The sequence below is a fragment of the Capra hircus genome, chromosome 4, assembly GCF_001704415.2.
Source record: "Capra hircus breed San Clemente chromosome 4, ASM170441v1, whole genome shotgun sequence".
Lineage (NCBI taxonomy): Eukaryota > Metazoa > Chordata > Mammalia > Artiodactyla > Bovidae > Capra > Capra hircus.
In genome coordinates this window covers 90,022,675-90,045,239 of record NC_030811.1, presented here as the reverse complement: position 1 = coordinate 90,045,239, position 22,565 = coordinate 90,022,675, and the positions used below count along the sequence as shown (strand labels likewise).

The following is a 22,565-nucleotide window of genomic DNA, read 5'->3' as shown; positions in this document are numbered from 1 at the left end:
GTTGTCCCTAGAGCCCAGAACACGGTGACTCTCCCCATGAGAACTGGGTCTATATAAATCCAAAATATTGAAGAATAGTGTTGCGGCAAAATGAGAATCAAAATGTTTTGACTACCCACAAAGTGTGCATTCAGACAGTCGACTCTGGATCTTATATATTTCATCTGTAAAATTACTGTCCTAGGACTTTCATGTTAGCTAGTTTTAGAAACTGATTTTCCTGAAGACAGTAGGTACAAGTTCTAAGATCAGATATTTAGTTCCTGGGCTGACTCTTGAAATACAGCCTTAGCTCATTCCTGGAAATGTGCATAATGGTAGTTAATTCTTTAATAGACTTCCCTGGTGGCTCAGTTGGTAAAGTGTCTGCCTGCAATGCAGGAGACCCATTCTTTAATCCTTCTTACTGTGTAGTTAATTGTTTAAATGTTGCTTATCAGAGACTACAACTACTGATAGGTAATACTATTTATAACCCTTCTTGTAACTCAGTAAATTGCTAAATTCAGCATGCAGTTAAAGAATATGTTAAAAGAAAGTATTATCTTGGAATGTCATCACCTTTTGAATTTTTAATTTTTTCTCTTCTTGCCTTTTAGGGAATTTTATTCACCTCTCCTGAGTGTTTAAAGTGTCCAAATGATTTAATACGCCTGTGGCTTCACGAATCTTCTCGTGTTTATGGAGACAAACTGATAGACACAAAGGACTGTGATTTGTTTCATAAAAAACTGCTGGAAACTGCTAATAAATACTTTGAAGTAAGCAAATGAATTCCAAAGGTCACTATGTGCTCTGGCACTGTTGGCTTTTGGGCAGAAATGGGATAAGGATGTGAATGAATTTTATATATGATTACCTTGCTGAAACAGCTGTGATTCCAGATCTGTACAGGGGAAGATGACATCCACCCATGGGTTGATTTACAAGCTTTTCCCTGGACCGGTCACTCTGCCTCCAGATGACCCATTTCTGGAGATTGACATGACCGTATTTTTCACTTCCGCCTCCTGCAGGGTGTAGCTAGCCATGTGCTGCTTCAGCAGCCCCTCATCTATTGCCATTTTGCTAATGGCGGCCAAGACCCGTGCTACACGCCAGTGAAGGACTGGGAGGTGCTGAAGACATTTCTGACGGAAGCACTGGATGACTACAATGAGCTCAATGCCGCCATGCACCTCGTTTTATTTGAAGACGCCATGCAACATATGTGAGTTGATGGGCTGTGATGCTCTTGCACAGAGTAAAAATGGCTGGGTGTCCACAGTTGTTATTCAGTAGATCTTACTGAACACTCTGAACTATCAGTTGTTTTTTTTTGTCTGTCTGTCTTCTGGGATTTTTTTGAACTATCAGTTCTTGTTTGCCATACAGTATAAAACTAAGTTTCTCCATGAAATTTATATAATATTGAAACCCAATGTTACCTCAGAAAATGAAAAGAAAAACTTGATTGAGAACACAAAATAAAAAAGATAAGACATAGCCCTCTTCTATGACATAAATATGTCACATACCTGTAAGTGCAGCCACTTAACCATATCATAAGCAAAAGGCAATTTGTAGAAGACCTCAAGAATGTACATGTGTAGGAAGGAAATTGAATTCTGTGCTAGAGAAAATGGATAACCTGAGTTAGGTAAGAAAATTATCTTTTGCAAAAAGTCATTCCAATCCCCTTAGCTTCTGTAACTATAAATGTATGGGCCTGATTCAGAGACAGTCACTAAGCTTGCATTCAACAAATTACAAGAATGTCAAACACAATTCTTAGTATAATAGTAGATAATTTTTATATAAATGATAATAGGTTTAGGTGTCATGGATCCGTTAAAAGACTATTAAGTGTCTATATGAATTATGTCACAGTAATGTCTTACATAGGTATACTATTTTTTGAAGTGTCATGAGAACCATAATTTCATGTTCTTTCACTTGTACCTCTGTTAGGGAAGAGTATGAAGAAAGAGGAAGGTAAGCAACTTGTTGAAAGTTAAAGTTCATAAGCCTCAGAGACAGGACAGACTCATGCTGATTTTCCTTGGTTAAGAATGTTCATTGAGTGCCTGCTGAGTATCAAACAGAAACATTGCCAGCCTATTCAGTACTTATGTGCAAGTTAAGGAAGAAAAAAGGGAAGGGCATGTTTTCTGGGCAGGAAACTAGAAGAAGGCCCCTTTCCTGAGGTAGTGTGCCTGAACAGGCTCTCGCCTCCTAGCTTGGGTGCCTTTGCGGTGCACAGGTTGTGCAACCGTCCGTGACATCTGCTGTCAGACATGGCCCAAGTACTGGGGAGAGAGCAGCCAGCAAGATAATCCAGTTGCTTCTCTAATCGAGCTCATGTTTTAGTGATCCCATGGGATGCTTATAAGGATATGAACAAATAAGCAAGTGAGGAACATGGCAGAAAGTGATACGTCCTGCTGAGGAATAAAATCTATTGATCCTGAGCAATAAACATGTGAATTCCCAAAGAGGGACTGGATATCTCTGTGAGGAGGTGACATTTAAGGTGAGACTGAAATGATATGCAGGAGCTCAGCATGGAAAGATCTGGAGGAGGAATGCTTTAGGTGTGAGCAGATTTCATGTGGCCCTTAGGCTGAATGTCCAAAAGCAAAAAGAGGGTCACTGTGGCTGCAGCCTGGAGAAGCAGGGAGAAGGGCATATGGCAAGGTGGGAAGGTAGACACAGGCCTCATGTGTACAGGGTGTTTTCTTTGTAACCAGAGGAAAGAGGGGGGTTATTTCTTTCTAAGCGCAGTGAGAAGTTCCAGGTCAGAGTTTAGCATGGGAATGACAGGGTTGGCTGAGTAGTCTAAATAGCTGGCCATTGCTGCTGCTGTGTGGGAAGTCAACGGCATCTTCCCTTCCTGTCCTGCTTCCTGGTAACTGTCATTTCTCACTGGCTGTACTGATGTGCTGGAGCTTCTCTGACAAAACACTGCCAACTGGGAAGTTTAGAAAAACAGATATTTATTGTCCCACAGTTCTGAAGGCAAGAAGAAGTCTGAAATCGAGATGTCAGAAGGGCCATGCTCCCTCAGAAGGTGCTGGGGAGAGTCTGCTCCAGAATTCTTTGCTCCTGGAAGTTCCTTGTCTTCTGACAGCCTGAGATCAGCCATTATGTGACTTTCTCCTTTTGTGTGTGTCTGTATCCAAATTTCTCCTTTTTATCAGGATGCCAGTCATATTGGATACACCCTACTCCCCTATGACCTTATTATAACCAATTTCTTCAATCACTCTATTTCCTAAGAAATCTGTATTTTCAGGTACTGGTGGTTAGGGCTTCAGTATATGCATCTGGGGGAATGCCACTCAGTTAATAAATCTGGCTTTTCTAACAAGTGATATTTGGGCAAAGATTAAAGTAATGAAATAAGTCAAGAGAGAAGGAAGTATGTGAGGAAAGCAATTCAAACAGGCCCAAGAAATGTGGAGAATTCGATTTTTAGAAGAGTCACTCTTTAAAATGTTGAGCCCAAGTGCCTAAGAAAAACTTGGGAGGCTTCCCTATCATCCTTTATTATACGCTTCCTACGTGTTGGTTGTTTTATGGATCCCTTTGCAGTGACAGTCCTTTGATGAGCAGACAGAGGACGCTTCTGTTAGACTCTCTGAGCATGGTGATAAGTGAGTTGTTAGTCATGCTATTTCTGGTTGGGTTAATGTACGCTGGCCATCTGTCGTGACTCATGTGGAAGAGATGTCTTGTTGGCGCTGAGGAGTTGCCCCCTGTAATCCTTCAGCACAGAGTTCTCAGTGACCTAAAAGGAAAAGCTGCTGCTTTGATTAGGGATTATGAGCTAGAAACTGATTTACTGCACATCAGAGATGATTTCAGTGTGCCCTTGAACACTGTAGAAAGAGACTTTGCCACTTACAGACTGTCGATGCAGACCTCAAAGCACACATTAAAATGAAATGAAAACCCTGCCTTGTAAGTTGGGGCTTCACTAGTGTTAGAGAAATCTAACAGCTTTGCCAAGGTGGTTTTGTCATGTGGTCATGTGAAGTAAAATTTAATGAGGTGGCTGAGCTTGGAAAAATAACCTGTCTTTTCAGTTATTGAAGGTTTTCAGGAAATGATCGTGCGTGCTGGTCCTACTATAAGCGATCCCAACTTAATTCTTTCAAAAAGTACTCTTTAAAAAAAATGTGTTAAAGATTGTTTGGGTTGTTCGGGGCTTAAATTCATCTCAAGAAAGCAACTGAGAGCAAATACAGCAGTCTTTTTTTTTTTTTTTTTTTGCATTTGGGCTTCCATATGCTTATATTGGGGGCTTCCCTGGTGGCTCAGCAGTAAGGAGCCCACCTGCAATGCAGGAGATGCAGGTCCCATCCCTGAGTTTGGAAGATCCCCTTGAGGAGGGCATGGCAACCCACTCCAGTATTCGAGAATCCCATGGACAGAGAAGCCTGGTAGGCTATAGTCCATGGGGTTGCAAAGAGTTGGACATGACTGAAGCAACTGAACACATGCTTATGTTGATCATGTTAAAGCCAACTTATTCCTAGCTGTAAGATGTAGCAATAATATCAATAGGATATGCATTCAGAACCTCTTTAATAATACAGAAAAAGGGTTTAGTTGACTTTGCTGGAGATTTATCTCTTGGATTCTAACAGTTTCCAAGAATGTTTTAGACCGTTCAAGGCACGAGGAAAGCTTTCATGCAAGGGACATAAGAATCATGTAAAAAAGGCAAGTGTTTAAAATGCATGAAGTAAATCGCATGTGAGGTGTTTGTTGGTGTAAACAAATGTGTTCTTCCCAAAATAACTCTATAGCAAAGTTTCTGGCACGAATACATTTTCCCTTTGATATCCTTATACATGGATACTGATGTGCCGTTAGGATCTTTCTTGCTAATCAGGAAAATGTGATGCTTTGATGCAAGTCCTTGTATTCATTTTCTGCCTTCTTTTGGGGGAGAGGAACACAGCAGTGGGAGTCTGGATGTCATTGGCCAGGATGGTTTGTTAGCAAGTGATAAGGGGGCAGATGCAGGCAGCATCTTTTTGTTTGGGAAACAGAAGAACAAGGACTGAATGTCTGAAATAAAAATCAGAGTTTAGTATCTAAATATCTGAAAAATGAAACCACATAGCCCTGAGGCTCGTTGGATGTCATCTGTTGGGGGTACTTTCTCTCCCCAGATGTCGCATCAGCCGCATCCTGCAGTCCCCTCAGGGTTATGTGCTCTTGATTGGAGTGGGCGGCAGTGGCAAGCAGAGCCTTTCCCGCCTGGCAGCTTACGTTTGCAGCCTCGAGGTCTTCCAGATCACTCTGACCCAAGGCTTTGGGATCCAGGAACTTCGGGTAAGTCTGGTGACGGGCGGCCCCGTGCTCCTTCTGCCCCAAGATAAGGGTGCTCCAGTCAAGCATGGAGGCGGGTAAGCTCTTCAGAGGATTTTGTTGGCTGTTTCTCCTTCATGGACTTCCCTGGTGGCTCAGACAGTAAAGAAACTGCCTGCAGGACAGGAGACCTCGGCTTGATCCCTGAGTCAGGAAGATCCACTGGAGGAGGAAATGGCAACCCACTCCAGTATTCTTGCCTGGAGAATCCCCATGGACAAAGGAGCCTGATGGCTACAGTCGATCGGGTCGCAAAGAGTCAAACATGACTGGAGGATTAACACTTTAACTTTCTCCTTCATTGTCGAATTAATAATACTAAACTGCTACCAGGATTTATATGTGTAGAAGCCTATAAGCCTATCAGACTTGCTCAGAAAACATTTTATTAAATACTTGCCTACACAAACATGTTTTTCTTTTGTGCTGACCATACCTGATAATCAGCAGTATTCATACACCAATATGATGGAGGGGGGGAAAGATCCTTTTTTTTAATCTTAACAAGTGCATAGAGATTTTTTTCCACTTTGTATCAGATTGTGAAAATATGATGGGAGTACAGTCAAGAAACACTGACATGTTTTTTAAAATTTTGCTTTTGAATCACAATAGTACACACAAAATAGTACTTAGAGTTTGTGGCAAGTGCTATTTTAAAGCAAACAACAAAGCACTTGCTTTCAATATTACTAAATAAAACTAGTAAACTCTAAGTCACCAAACAATGAAGTAGATAGTTGTTAAAATGAGCCAAAAATTTCTTTTCACTGCATTGCTTAACAAAATCATTACTGAATTCACTTTTGCTTGAATAGAAGGGAGTTGTTTGTCAGGAGCCTGTTTGCATCTTGGGCTCCTTGAAGCCGTAAACGTGACACTCAGCATTATGTGCCGGAAATGGAGCTGATGTCACAGTGTTTGCTGCGGTAAGAAGAGAGTTCCCGAGAGGAAAGAACGTATAACCGGGGAAAGAACGGCACCCAGCCATCCCGCTGTAGCGTCTCAGTTCTGCCCACCCCTCGCCAACAGCATGCCAGCATGTTAACACAGTGTGAGTGATGGCCTCTGCTTCTTATAGGTAGATCTTGCCAATCTGTACATCAGAACCGGAGCCAAGAACATGCCCACCGCGTTCCTGCTGACAGATGCCCAGGTTCTAGATGAGAGCTTTCTCGTGCTGATTAATGACTTGCTGGCATCAGGTGATTAAACCAACACATTCCGTGAAAGATCTTCCCCAAAGACAAATGATCTGTGGTTTCAGTGAACTTTAAATAGAGATAATTTGTCTTTGAGATGTTTGTCGGGGCATTCTTTGGGGAGAAACGTATAAACCTAACTAATTTGAAGTGTATCGCTTTCTTAGTCTGCTTACGATGTGAAAGGCCTTGCAGGGGCTTTCAGTGAAGTAAATGTTATTCCTGCCTGTGCAAGTTTAGTGGGTGGGTTTGTCATAGCTTGTCGTCACTGTGTTGTGTCTTATAAATACAAAAAAAATTTGCATTTCTGGTTTCAAATTCTATCATTAAAGCTGAACTTTGTGTTAGAAAGCTTTTTAAGTCATGTCTAAAAAATATGAATTATAGCAGTCTTCTAATAATTCTACTCATTCCTTTGGGGGCAGGGGAAATTCCTGATCTGTTCAGTGATGAAGATGTAGACAAGATAATTTCTGGAATTCGTAATGAAGTTCGTGGTCTGGGCATGGTGGACTCCATAGAAAACTGTTGGAAATTCTTTTTGGCCCGAGTGCGACGACAACTCAAAGTAAGAAACACTTGCTTTCCTTGCATTTAGTTAAACGTGCTGTTTCAACTCTGATATGGTTCTGTCTGGGAATTCATATGACAAGTTTGAATTCCACTCATACATTTTGTAAGGACATCCAGTCATTCAGTGTAAAAGGCCATTTGCATATTTTCTCGAGTGTCTGGAGGGCACCTTTTTCAAGTTTCCTGCGATGCTGATTCCCTACAAGGCCTTGTTCTAAGCAGATTGAGCACCCGAGTGAGCAGGACATGGTGTCTGTCCTTGAAGAGCTTATGCTGTTACAGGAAATGAGAGATCACAAATAAGTGTAGCCATGCTGATTCCAGAGGCGTTCAGCATCCTTTCTAAGGGAAGAGGCCTCCTGGAGAAAGTGATGTGCTGTGTGTTAGGTATGGCTTGGAATTTCTGGGGATGCGGTAGGTTGGGGAAGAGCTTTCAGGGAGAGGAAATAGCATTTAGAAGAGTTAAGAGTGGACTGCATGGTACATATTTGGAGAAACCACAAATAGGACTAAATCAGGGGTCCCAGCCTCCAGGATCTAATGCCTGATGATCTGAGGTGAACTGATGTATTATTAATGGGGAAAAAGCACACAGTGAATGTAATGCACTTCAATCATCCTGAAACCATCCTCTACTCCCTGGTCCACTGAAACACTGTCTTCCACAAAACCAGTCCCCGATGGCAGAAGGGTTGGGAGCTACTGCTCTAAATAACTGGGACTTAGAGTTCTTGTTGGAAGAAACAGGTGGATCAGGCTGGGAAAGTTAACTGGAGTGAGGAAAGGGTGGGGCTTCCCTCATAGCTCAGTTGGTAAAGAATCCACTTGCAATGCAGGAGACCTGGGATCGATTCCTAAGTCCAGAAGATCCCCTAGAGAAGGAAATGGCAACCCACTACAGTATCCTTGCCTGGAGAATCCCATGGATGGAGGAGCCGGGCAGGTTACATTCCATGGCATCACAGGAGTAGGACATGACTTGGTGACTAAACCACAAGTGTTTTGTAAATCGTTAAAGGAGCAGAGGAAGAGTTTCAGATGAGGAAGTGATACTATGTTAGTACTTCAGGGCAAGTAGCTGAGGCTTGTCACTCAGATGATCTGAGGTTCAATCCTGAGCTCCTCCACAGAGACAACTCCATGCCCTAGTGTAGGCACAGGGATATAATGTAACCAAGTAGCAGCAGCGGGAAGGATGAAGTATTAGAACAAGAAACCTCGCCACACTCATGGCAGAAAGCCAAATGAAAACACTAGTATGGAAAATTCAGCCTTCCTAAATAGTATTTAGTAACCAACCAAGAAAAGCTATTTCTTTGCTCCTCCTTCTCGTATTCCTTGCTACTCCTAGTATTGGAACTTCTTTGCCACTCCTGTAAAGCCTGGAGTACACAGGAAGAAGGGGGATTAGCTGTGAACATGCCTCTGCCTGGAAGGCTTCCCTGGTGGCTCAGGTAATAAAGAATCCACCTGCAATGTAGGAGACCCCAGTTCAGTCCCTGGGTCAGGAAGGTCCCAGGAGAAGGGAATGACAGTTCACTCTAGTATTCTTGCCAGGGAAATCCCATGAACAGAGGAGCCTGGTGGGCTACATACAGTCCATGGGGTCGCAAAGAGTCAGACTTGACTGAGGGACTGACACTGTGGGGGTTCAGGTATAGAGTAGCTATGATTCTTCTCTACCCTCCTGTTTCAAATTCTACATTGGTCTTACTGAGCATTTCTGGTCTGAGGTTAGAAATCAGAATTTAAGGTTTGGATGCCCAGAGGGTTTTCTGCCCATCAGAAGTATGACTAAGCATATGTTGGCCAGATTGTAACAAGGCTGGAGATTTCTCCCTGTTCCATTGTGGTATAGTTGGGTGAAATGGGAAAACAAGTGCAACAATGGAATTTGAGATAGTAACATAATTAATCGGACTTCCCAGGTGACACTAGTGGTGAAGAACCCACCTGCCCATAAGAGACACAGGTTCAATCCCTGAGTCGGGAAGGTCAGCAGTAATCTAAGTCTGTTGTTCAGAGCAGCAGAATCAACATCACCTAGGAACTTTTCAAAAGTGCAAATTCTCCAGCCCCACCCCAGAACTCTTGAATTGGAAACTCTAGGTGGGACCCAGAAATCTTTGTTTCCACAAACCCTCCAGGTGATTCTGAAGCATGCTGAAATTTGACACCGATTGTTATCAATAACACTAAAATGAGCATCCTTTACAGACTTCTTATATACATAACTTTGCTTGCTTTTGTAGGATAAATTCTTAGAAGGGAAATTGCTAAGTTCAGTAGTTACACCTTGTGGTAGTTTTTAAGTCATGCCTGCAAATTCGTTGATGTTCTTCTCATTCTCAGGTGGAATCTAGGGCCCCTCTGGTTGGCTTTGGGTGAGCTTATCCCTGCTTCAGCTAACAGGATAGGGTACAGAGCAGCACGTGGATGCTGAGTAACTTCTGAGGCTGGGTCATAAAGGACCCACTTTTCCATTGAATTGCACATGGTTTTGTTTATGAGTTCTGTGTATTTATTGATTAGGTTTATATATGGGTGTCAAATATTTTTCCTGTTCTATTATTTGTCTTCTAAATACATATATATTTAAAAGACATATGTGTGTGTGAGTGCAAGTGAAAGCCACTCATTTGCGTCCGACTCTTAGCGACCCCATAGACTATATAGTCCATGGAATTCTGCAGGCCAGAATACTGGAGTGGGTAGCCTTTCCCTTCTTCAGGGGATCTTCCCAACCCACGGATCAAACCCAGGTCTCCCACATTGCAGGTGGATTCTTTAGCACCTGAGTCACTAGGAAAGCCAAGAATACTGGATTGGGTAGCCTATCCCTTCTCCACAGATCTTCCCGACCCAGGAATCAAACCAGGGTTTCCTGCATTGTATGTGGATTCCTTACCAACTGAACTATCAGGGAAGCCGTATATATGTGGTACATCTCTGTTGATTTGTTTATAACTCTGAAAAGTTTTTTAAAGTTTTTACACTAGACTGATCAGCGTTTGCCTTTGTGGATTTAGGGTTTCTTACATATTTAGGAAAGTATTTTTTTCTGTCAGATTTTAAAACTCTTCACTAGAAGCAGTAAGAACTCATTTGGGCTTACAAATGAAGAGAACATCCAAGAACAGTTCTGGAAAGCCTCCCTCCCACATTAGAGTCCAGGCTAGCTCAGTAAGCCCCTTACACACCCACGCTTTCCTGCCCTTCTTTCCCGCCAGCATGCATCCTGATGCCTCCTGCCTCACGGCCACATGACAAGTGTGTGGTCTGTATTTCCGGCAGGAGAAGGAGAGGCACAGGAGGCTTGGGGTTCTCTGAATCAGGACTCCAAAGCTCCCCCAAATCCCTAAGCTGACATCTTACTGATCCCAAGTGTGTCCCTTGTCAGCTCCACCTATGAGGGAGTATGTGGAGGTGCATATTTGATCTTGTCACGAGGGCTTTATGGATAAAATGGGACATTGGTTTTTTTTTTTTTTTATTTTTTTAATTTTTATTTTTACTTTATTTTACTTTACAATACTGTATTGGTTTTGCCATACATAGCAGCAGCCATTCTGGGGTCTGCATGTTTCATGGTTTTCTATGGTTAAAACTGTGCCACAGCTAGAATACATGCATTGTTGTGTGTGACACAGCGTGAGCTGAGAGGTTTCAGGTTAATTTTTTACTAAAGTACCACTTTTATTATGTGCCGGATAGTATATTAACTGGGTCTGTTTCCAAATCCTCTATTCCATTTCTTGATACTACTGCTGATTCTAGCTTTGTGCTGTGCAAGTTATGAAACCCTCATTATACTTTTTTTTTTAATCTAGTGTCTCATTGCACTTATCTAGCTTTTCTTTGTTGCCCTTAGATATTTTTATGTTTTGATAAACAATAGAATCATTTTGTCAAATTCTAAGCACATTCCATTTAAATTTTGGCTGAAATCATGCCAACAACTTTTTAAATGTATTTTAGAGAGAATTTAATCTTCATGATAAATAGTCATTTATTGCTTTTGTAGAAGGCCTATTTCCTTCAAAAAGCTTCCTAATGGTGTGTTGTTTCTGCATAGGAGAGCTGTTGATTTTTAATTTTATAGTCAGCCACCTTTCTGCCTCTCTGATCATTCCTGTTAGTTGGCTGATATATAGCCTGAAGATATGGACCCATTTAGTAGATGTTCAGGCATCTGCATCTGATGTTCTGTTTTTAATAACCACCATTGTATGAGGTTATGGGACTGCAGACCGGCCTGAGGTTAGAGTGTGCAGTGCCAGCCCTAGAGACAAGGGATTCTTCTCCTCATCTATACAGGAGTAAGAGGGAAGGAAATACAGTGGGGAATATAATTCCTGCTGTCTTTACTCTTCAAGAATGCATTTGCTCTTTGCTGTATTGAGCTTCCACACACAGCTTTATGAATTGAAGAGGTTTTCAGTTAAGAAAAAAACAAAATAATTAAAACTCTCCAGTGAAAATTTTTTTACCCCTTGTAAAAATCTGTACTGACCAATATTCACAAGTGAAAGGTCATGGAAACGATTTCCTTGTGTGTTACCTAGAAAGAAAATAAATATAAATACCTGTAGAAGGTGTGCATGCTGTCGACGCTGTTGAACCTCATAAAAATAACTGAAGTTAGAAGGTTATTAGGTGAGGGGATGGTACAGAAAAATATATAAAGATGATAGAGATATTAAAACAGTCGAACTGAGGAATCATTTCTAGGCTAAACTTCCATTCCTATGAGGATTCTCTCCGTCAGATTGAGATCTCATCATTCTTGAAAAATACTAAGACTTTGAGGATAAATGCAAACACAAGTTATGGCTAGAAGCTTCTGAAGTGAATATGTGGGAGGATTACCTCTATATGAGAATAAACATATCAACTGGAAAAAAATACAGTGATGGTAGCAATTCAGATTTCTGTCACAAGAGGAAATGGACTGAGGCCTTTAGTGATATACAAATGAATATGTACTATGGGATCTAATCTAAAAGAAATTGAAATGTATTACAGAGCACAGTGAAAAGGGGGACATTACAAATGAGTCATAACACCTGTGTAGAGGGGAAAGAAGGGAATAGAAAATTCTATGGTATGGCTACCAAAAGCAAGCTCCTGACATCCAAATGTTAGAGCTGTAGAAAATATATAGACGGTGATTTCAGGGTTTGCTTTTTACTTGTGAGAATTTGCTTTTAGAAAAGAGCACAGCTGTCTGAGGCATTTTTAACTTTCTTAGCTGACTTTTCTTTCCAGTCCATTGCTGGGAACTAACTTAAGCCAATTTGGTCATTTGCAGTTGTGAGGAACTATCTGGGGATATATTTCAGGAACCCTCAGTACTTGGAAGTAGATGACACCGGTTTAGGGGATGGGGTCTGATCCCCCCAAATCTCCCAGTTTAAGGTGTGCTGCAAAGAAGCCTCAGACTGAACTCTGGTATATATAGGGTTTGTAGCACATAACTTAAAACAAGTTTTGAAGTCTTAAAATCTGCCCTATAAGCTTGTAATCCCGACTCTGTCCTTTTAGGAACCTGACTAGTCCTCTGGGAACTTTCCTTTGAGGCAGGTATAGAAATATTTCATGGTAGGATTAAGCTAAAATGCTCATTGGTATTGCATAGAAGTACAAACTTTCTCCTTTCTATAAGCGATTTACCACAGAACTGGTCAAACCCAAAGTCTAAGGTGTCAAGGGGAAAATTACTGGGATACTTCCAGATGTATTTTCCTATTTTGTTTGTTGAACAGTGGAGGTGCAAGTACAGCTATTTCTATATTTCTAAGATATCATGAACAATATCATTTCATCATCGAACAATCATATTCAGTATTCATGATGCTAACCAACCAACCACTTACGGTGATAAGAGAAGTTAGCTAAGAGCTCAGGTAGCCAACTTAATAATGCAGGCTTCCATTCGAGTATGTGAAATGCTTGTTGATCATCCCTAGCCTGTGTTGTCTCTACTGGTGTACTTCAGGGGATAACCAGATAATGGCTCCTAAGGTATAAGATGAGTATTAGCATGCCTGTTATCGTAGACTGAAGTATTTCAAAGGTATATTTTACAGGACCAGATGGCTTCACTGGTGACTTCTACCAAATATCTCAAGAAAAATTAATATCAGTCCTTCTCAGTCTCTTCCAAAAATAGAAGGAGTGGAAACCCTCATTTTATAAGGCCGGTGTTACCCTGATACCATAGCCAGATAAGGACATCACAAGAAAAGAAAATTACAGGACAATATTTTTGATACATAGATGCAAAAATTTTCAACAAAATGTTAGCAAGCTGAATTGAACAGTACATTAGAAGTATATCCTACAGAATGATCAAGTGAGATTTATTGCAGAATGCAAGGATGGTTGAACATCTGCAAGTCAATCATTATGATACACCACATTAACAAAATAAAGGCTAAATATCATATGATCATCTCAGTAGATGGAGAAAAAGCATTTGACCAAAAACCCTCTGATACTCATAGCAGCATTTATCCACGGTAGCCAATGTATGGAAACAACTCACGCATCCGTAAAGGGATGAACAAATCAGGAAAATGCAAGCTATAAACACACAGCTATCTGCACAGTCAAATATGGATACACAGACAGAATGGACATTATTTTGCCTTTAAAAAGCAGAAAACTCTGACAGCATGGTTGAACCTTGGGGGTGTTATTTAAGTGAAATAAGCCAGACAGAGAAAAACGAACGCTTCATGGTAACAATAATATGTGCAATGAAAACCAGTAGAACTTAGAGAAAGAGTAGAAAAGTGGTTGGTAAGGGGTGAGAGAAATAGGGAGACAGACTGGTAGAAGGCTATAAACTTTCAATTACAAGGTAAAGACGGTCTGAGGACCTAGTTATTAACATGCTGACTATAGTTGATAATTGGAGAAGGAAATGGCAACCCACTCCAGTATTCTTGCCTGGAAAATTCCATGGACACAGGGGCCTGGTGGGCTGCAGTCCTTGGGGTCACAAAGAGTCAGACACGATTGAGCAACTAACATGCACACGTAGTTGACAATCCTGTATTGTATAATTGAAATTTGCTAAGTAGGGCTTACATATTCTCACTAAAAAAAGTAAACATATGGGGTGAAGGATGTGTAACTGACTCAGCGGGGGGAATCCTTTCACAATGTCTGTTTATGAATTGTCACATTATACATATTAAACATCCTACAGTTTTATTTGTCAATTATATGTCAACAGAACTGAAAGGGTAAATTATAGATATTACACCTTTTCTCTAATCATTTATTTGCCTTATTTCTTATCAGTCCTTTACTATGTTAATCTTTCATGAATGAGAGAAATATAATAGGATCATTATAGGGTGATTTCCCGCCCCCCCCCCCCCACAGTGTTCCTTGAGGCAACAGCTCAAGTTTACTCGAGAATATCTAAAGTTGTGGAGACTATTTTTAAAAAGAACAAAGCAATCAACAGTTTCCAGACATTCACTTGGGCTCTCGAAAAAACCTGGCATAAACCCACTGCCACGGAAGGCTGGGTGGGGAGAGAATCTGTGCTAGACTTCTAGCAAAGGTGGAAATTACTGATATGAGAATCTGGGCGGTCCTTGTACTCCTCCTGGCTGGTAGGACGGAATCCTTTCCCTTTTTAGGAAGTACTTGTGAACAAGCATATTTCTCTGATTTTGTTCCCAGGGTCTATTTTAATGGGATAAGATTTAGGTTATTAAGGATTATTTGATTTATTTAAAATTCTCTAAATTTTCTATTTCATTCTGTATGAAGATAGAAATTTAGATTCTGTGAGTGTTTCACCAACTGCAAAAGCATTAGAAATGTAAATACTTCATTTAAGTATTCCCACAGAAAATTTCAGATCATTAGGTTATAGCTGTGGGTGTCAGAGTCACCTGGATAGCTTGTTGCAAACAGTTTGCCAAGCCCCACCCAGAGGCCTGAGTTCAATCCAAGAATTTGCATTTCTCACCAACTCTTAACTGTGAAAACTACCACCAGTCTCCTATCACCTGCCCTCCAAGTGAAATTTATATGGTACTGTAAGCCTCCTTATTTAAGCCACAATAAATAATGGGGGGAAAAATGTCTTCAACTGTAAAATTGTAGAAAAGGAAATAGTTTTTTAAAAAATCAGCATTCTATATTATGTTCCAATAAATAAGGCATATCTAGTGATGTTTACTCAAAGTATTTTTTCCTGAGGCTAACCAGACATGATTCAGATGCTTTGTTTTCTAACACACTTTTAAGACCTGACAGTATGCCAGTAATAAACGTAGAAATATTTCCATCCGTCGAAGTGATGGAAATATTTAGTAACTCAAATGAGCTTCCGTCTCCTCTGCCTTTGTTAAAATTACATATAAATGAAGTTTCCAAAATTGTCATGAATGAGAGGTAAGTTGGGTGTGAAAAACCAACTTGGAGAACATTAAAGAAAAATATTCATATTTGGGGAGACAAGGCTGAGAGGAGAAATCTAAAATCTCAATTTTAAGTGAAAATTCTGCATTGTGACTGAGGCTTGTTACTGAGGACATGCAATTTTAGAGCACTTATTAGATTTGTAATTAGACTCTTGAATATAAAAAAAAAAATGATCAGCCAGCTTATGCATTCTTGGAAATCACTGAAGATCTTAGGATTCATCTCGAGTTGTTGAAGAGCCATAGTATATAAAATTAACAGAGTAAAAGCACCTGTTAAATGGGAATACAAGGTTTCACATATTATTATGGTTTTTATGACATGAATTCTAAAATGCAATGCAGGAAAACTCATATTTCATGAAAAATGGTTTTGTCAGATGCCTCATCTCAAAGTGTGAGAGATTTCATTAAGAGAATGCAGAGCTTTGTGTATGTCATCAAGGGCAAGCTGTGCCCAGAGAAAAGAAAACCAAGACTCGTCCTCAGATGTTATCCCAGTTGGCACCAGTGCCCCCAGTGCCCTCGAGTCCACGGTGACCTGGGAGAGAAGGCAGAGCACAAAAGGGTGCTTCATAACACCTCCTTTGTGCTAGTATACACACAGAACGCAACATCTGACAATCCCAGGCGGGATTTTCAGACCCGCCCGACTCCTGACAACCTGCTTGCCCCACTGAGCTTCGGTGACACGTCTCAGCCGAAACTCAGGTACTCTTGATAGCAGCAGCCCTGAGTCACTAGAGAGAGGATGGAAACCTCCTGATTTAAATGAACCCTTAAGTCATTGAATACTTAAATAGAACTCTGCAAACTTACAGATTTCTCATTGGGATCATGTATAAACCGACCTTTTTACTCTTTTAAAAATGTTAAGTATGAACGCAAGTGAATGTATTGTACTTTAAATGGGAACAAAGTATGCAATATGATAAAATATTGTTTCCTTAAAAGCATCTTATACACAGTTTTAAGGAGTCTGATGAATGACATAATAGGAGCCAGAAGATGAAAGTCTTGGTATTATCAGAGATTTGATTTTAATTTTTAATTTTTTACTATCATAATGTGACTTGTGTAATAGAAAAGAATGAATTTCTCACTATACATCATGATCATCAAAAATGTTCAGAAGGAGAGGGACTGGTTTTAAGGAAAGCACACAGCAGTATTTCTGTGTGTCTGATGGGGTCCTGTGTACTTTGATTAGCAGGGAGGTTAATGTTGCTTTCCACTCTGTGGTGCTTTAGGCTGCTTTAATGTCACGGTTGGCTGCGCTCCTTTCTTTCATTGTCCAGGGTCTCAGTGTAATTCTTTGCTCACTCATCACCCTCCTGGTTCTGCCCTGCCCCCGTGTCTCCACAGATCATTTTGTGTTTCTCTCCGGTTGGTCACACGCTGAGAAGTAGAGCTCGGAAGTTCCCAGCCCTGGTTAACTGCACGGCTGTTGACTGGTTCCATGCTTGGCCCCAGGAGGCTCTGGTCACAGTCAGCAGGAGGTTCATTGAGGAAACCAAGGGAACTGAGGTATGCTGTGTCAGCCTCCAATCTCTCTCTCTCAAAACACTCGTGTACTCGCACACTCTGACCCAAATCCTCAGTAAATAATTTCCAAAATACACCTTCTAGCAGAAAGTTGTCCTTGTTTGTTTAAGATGATAGTATCATCCTTGTGAGGTTAAATTCTATGGAATATAGTGACTGATCTTTTGTGTCGAGTTGAGATGTGTACACACATAAGACACAGCACGTGATCAAGTTCTTACTCATCCACGGACTCACCAAAAGTCCAGGATCATCACTTACTTGAATCGTAACGGGGCTAACTGGATATAAATCCTTTAAATCCACGACTAGAAACCTAAACAAAAAAGTAGCCACCCATAGCTATGCAATGCTTGATCTTAACAAAGTAAGTCAATTTTGTGATTTTTCTCATTTATGGTATTGCTAGGTGAAAATCAGCCCCCGTGGATTTAGTAATCATTAAGTCATATAATGTATCTGCTTCTTTGTTTTATGGGGTTATGTTTTATAGATCATGTATATCATTTGCTCATCATGAAATTTCCACCTCCTATTGTATTTTCAAATGGTCACATGAAACAAAACAAAACTTCACTCATTCAAAGAGAAAAAGAAATGGGGTTATGAGGGAATATTAGACCTCCTAGAAATTAAGCTGTGTGTGAAGCGAGCATCTTTCTGATTAGGTAGTTCGGAAGGATGGTAATTGTGAACATTTCCTAGGGAGTTTTGTCTTCCATTTCCATGGAAGGTTGAGGAGAGAGAGTGCCTAGAATAAGTCAGACAGGAAAAGGCCTTCTCAGAGCCACAAGCAAGATTGGGGATACGTAAGGAGTGAAGTCTGCTACCGGTTGAAACAGTGAGCAGGCAGCCTGCTGTGGCCTCCTTTACTCCCCAAGGTATAAGTGCTGCTTTTCCAAAGCCCTCCTTTCACATTTTGTTCATAGTACATCTTCTGGTGCCCAGATGGTTAGAAATCTGGGCATTTTTACCAATTTAATGAATTGTTTATAATACAGCCACCTTCACTGCATATTTATATTTATATGCATAATATGTAAAACTTTATCTTCTATGGTTTATTTTTTCCCAAAGTTAATTAATGATTCAGTGGCAGATTGCCAGAGAAGGACTGTCAAGCAACATATTAAAGACATATCTGACAGAGTTTACGATATCCAAATACCTTCCCTCAATTTCTTGTCTCCACACACACACTTCAAACATCTCTATAAATAAAAGAAAAACCTGAGCTCTTCTATTTTCACTGTTGTTTTCCATAGCCAGAAATTTCTTTCTCTTGCCTGTCTCTGTACTCACTCCTAACATTGAATGAGCTTACCCAGACCTTTAAAACAACAGCAACAGGATTTGGGGGATGGGTAAAGAGAGAGTAATATTACTGTGTGGTTCTGTTGTTTTAAGTGATAGTCACTGTTTTCCACTGGTCAGGAAGCACCGCAAAGCCCCTCTTACATTGAGGGAAATATATGTCAATTTGTTCTCATGAACAGAGTAGCAGTGTGCCATCCCTGGACCGACTGACTTCTGTCTGAAATGCTGTTCTCCCCATGACGTGTCTTCCTGAAGAGTCAAAGGAACCCTGCCTAATGGAGACTAACACTTGCCTTGAATCTACCAGGAATCTTTTATACTTTAAAATCCAGAAGACCATCATTAAATATGATCACAAATAATGGTCACAGCTACTAACACAAATGTCTTCAGCTAATGCTAGGTCCACCACATTCCTGGAGTTACACAGGTCACTATTTTGTCTTCTGATAATTACAAGAGGGTTCAGAACACTAAATTATTAGAGGGAGAGAGCCAGCGTGTATCCTTTAGTAAGCAAAAATTTGTTTTATCCAGTTCATTTGATCAGGCTGGCTTGGTAAAGAAGAGTTAAGGACCAGTGTGCTTGGCTTCTTAATGCTCATTTCCCAAATAGGAGGAAACGAGGTTTAACTGAGTGTCTGGACAGTGCGTTAAGCCTCTTGCCTTTGCTGCTCTGATGCAGGTTTTCTCCTGCCTGTGAGGGAGACAGCTCTTCCTGAAGGAGCTTGAATACGCCAGTGACCATTGACATCTGCTGGATGTGGCGGGACTTGCATCACTTTTAAGTCCAGAGGGCTCCTGGCAGGTGCTCAGCTCTATTTGGTGGTATCACGATGCCTCCTATAGGATGCTGAGTGCCAAATAAGAACTTAAAAAGCACTTTCCCATTTCTGTGGCGCTGAATTATGCCTGGAAACAAATTAGCCAGACGATTTCATTCCAGTGCTGCGTGCCTATTTAACTTTCCCACCTTCCTAATTTGTTGCTCAGGAGCAATAATTATAATTCAGAGTGCAACGTGTCCATGTTCTAAAAATGTGTGGGGCCTTTTCAGTAGAGGTCAAAAACAGCTTTTACATTTTTAAAATGAATACTAATTTGATCAATTTCTTAGTTTTAATTTTGATCATTAAGACTGAGAGTTATCAGCATAATTTAGGCACTTCTTAATTATTGACCTCATTTGCGGAGTGTAAGGTACTTACACAAGGTGACCCTCCCCTCCTTTAGCCACAGAGAAAGGAGTCATTAAAGGCAAGTGGTTTTGTGTGCATTGACATATAATTTTCAGTCAGTACACACTCAGAACCCAGGGGTGTGGGCTGATTGCTTCTAAGTAAATGTGCTACTTTTCTGTTACCTGGCATTGAACTAAAGTGACAGCTGACAGAATGACCAAATAGCTGACACTTGAGTATCACCAGCTGTTTACCTGATGACTTTGTGTCAATACACACGCCTCACAGGACCCTTGGAAGTGGGGACGGGGAGACACGGTGTATGGAGGGAGGGGAGACCCTCTGGCTGTGCCTGGGAATCAGTTTGAAAATGATAATTGGGGGAGCAGGGCCTATTGAGAAGTCTATGGGTCCCAGTTAGGAATATTCAGGGGAAAGGGCAAGAGAAACAGGTGTTAAAAGATAAGTGATGCTTTTGGTTTTTCAAGTCAAAATGAATAATTGACATACTTGAAAGCAAGGCTTGATGAAAAGAGGTTATTGAATGGAAATGAGAAGATGAGCTCTCTGAGGAGTGAAGTTTGCTCTGAAAGGAGTAGAAAAGAGGATCTCAGCAAGATGGAGATCATCCTTTTCAGGCATGTCCTCCAACTGGCAAGTGCAGATGCTCTGTCCTTTTGCTGAGATACTGCAAAATAGTTACACAAGCTGAGTATCATTAGCATTGTCAAGAAAATGACTTTATTCCACATTCTGTCATCTCTTCCATGTAGAATTTGTTGAAGACTTGGCAACATCAGAATGGCATATTTTCCTGCCATCTCCCAAACTGATCATGGGAAAACGTCCACTCAGGGAGGAAAATACTATGTTCTTGTTGTTGTCGTTCAGTGGCTCAGTTGTGTCCGACTCTTTGCGATGGACTGCAGCATGCCAGGCTTAACTGTCCTTCACCGTTTCCTGGAGCTTGCTCAAACTCATGTCCATTGAGTTGGTGATGCCATCCAACCTCTGTCTCCTCCTTCTTCTCCTGCCTTCAATCTTTCCCAGCATCCGGGTCTTTTCCAATGAGTTGGCTCTTTGCATCAGGTGGCCAAAGTATTGGAGCTTCAGCATCAGTCCTTCCAATGAATATTCAGAGTTGATTTCCTTTAGGATGGACTAGTTTGATCTCCTTGCAGTCTATGGGACTCTCAAGAGTCTTCTCCAACACCACAGTTCAAAAGCATCAATTCTTCAGTGATCAGCTTTCTTAATAGTCCTACTCTCACACCCATACATGATGACTGGAAGAATCATAGCTTTGACTAGGTAGACCTCTGTGGGTGGAATAATGTCTCTGCTTTTTAATATGATGTCTAGGTTTGTCATAGCTTTTCTTCCAAGGAGAAAGCAGTCACTATCCACAGTGATTTTGGAGCCCAAGAAAATAAAGTCTCTCACCGTTTCCATTGTTTCCCCATCTATTTGCCATGAAGTGATGTGACCAGATGCCATGATCTTAGCTTTTTGAATGCAGAGTTTTAAGCCAGCTTTTTCACTCTCCTCTTTCACTTTCATCAAGAGGCTCTTTAGTTCCTCTTTGCTTTCTGCCAAAAGGGTGGTGTCATCTGCATATCTCAGGTTATTGATATTTCTCTCAGCAATCTTGATTCCAGCTTGTGCTTCATCCAGCCCAGTGTTTCTCATGTACTCTGCAAATAAGTTAAATAAGCAGGGTGACAATATACAGCCTTGACATACTCCTTTCCCGATTTGGAACCAGACTGTTGTTCCATGTCCAGTTCTGACTGTTGCTTCCTGATCTGCAACAGATTTCTCAGGAGGCAGGTCAGGTGGTCTGGTATTCCCATCTCTTAAAGAATTTTCCACAGTTTGTTGTGATCCACATAGTCAAAGATGTTAGCATAGTCAGTGAAGCAGAAGTAGATGTTTCTCTAGAATTCTCTTACATTTTCTTGATCCAACAGATGTTGGCAATTTGATCTCTGGTTCCTCTACATTTTCTAAATCCAGCTCGTACATCTGGAAGTTCTTGGTTCACATACTATTGAAGCCTAGCTTGGAGGATTTTGAGCATGAACTTGCTAGCATGTGAAATGAGTGTAATTGTACAGCCGTTTGAACATTGTTTGGTATTGCCTTCTTTGGGGTTGAAATGAAAACTGACCTTTTCCAGTTCTGTGGCCACTGCTGAGTTTTCCAAATTTATTGGCGTGTTGAGTGAGTCAAGATGGCTGAGTGGAAAGACGTGCACTCATCTTCTGTGAAAACACTGAAATCACAACTAGCTGCTGAACAACCATCAACAGGAGAATGCTGGATCCCACCAAAAACGATACCTCATGTCCAAGGGCAAAGGAGAAGCCCCAGCAAGATGACAGGAGGGGTGAAGGGCATAATCGTTTTAAAATCAAATCTCATACATGCCAGAGATGCTTGAAGTGCAGAAATAAAACCTTGTGCACACCAAGACCCAAGGAAAGGAGCAGTGATCTCCACAAGAGACTGAGCCAGACCTGTCTTTGAGTGTCTCCTATGGAGGCAAGACTCAGCACTGACCTGCTTCAGGGACAGGAGCTCTGGCTGCAGCAGTCCTGGGAGGCACAGCATGCTGGCATGAGTCTTTTGGAAGAGGTCACCATTACCCTACCATGGGTTGACCTTATGCCAAACTACAGGGAGGGAACACAGCCCCACCCATCAGCAGAAAATATGATTAAAGATTTACTGTACATGGCCTTGCCCACCAGAGCAAGATCCAGTTCTCCCTATAGCCAGTCTCTCCCATCAGGAAGCTTCCACAAATTTCTAATACTCTCCATCAGAGGGGAGACAGAATGAAAACCACAACCACAGGACACTAACCAAACTGGTCACGTGGACCACAGCCTTGTCCAACTCAATGAAACTGTGAGCCGTGCCGCGTAGGGACA

At 41.2% G+C, this 22,565-nt stretch overlaps 1 protein-coding gene across 1 annotated transcript in view; it reads left to right on the top strand.

The window, feature by feature from the left end:
* Positions 1–22,565, top strand: part of DNAH11 (dynein axonemal heavy chain 11) — a 354,965-nt gene that overhangs the window by 184,825 nt on the left and 147,575 nt on the right. Inside the window, exons 50-55 of the mRNA XM_018047336.1 lie at positions 600–761; positions 1,017–1,210; positions 5,163–5,325; positions 6,443–6,566; positions 6,989–7,131; positions 16,952–17,113. Coding sequence (XP_017902825.1) covers positions 600–761; positions 1,017–1,210; positions 5,163–5,325; positions 6,443–6,566; positions 6,989–7,131; positions 16,952–17,113 — 948 coding nt within the window. The remainder of the gene's footprint in view (positions 1–599; positions 762–1,016; positions 1,211–5,162; positions 5,326–6,442; positions 6,567–6,988; positions 7,132–16,951; positions 17,114–22,565) is intronic.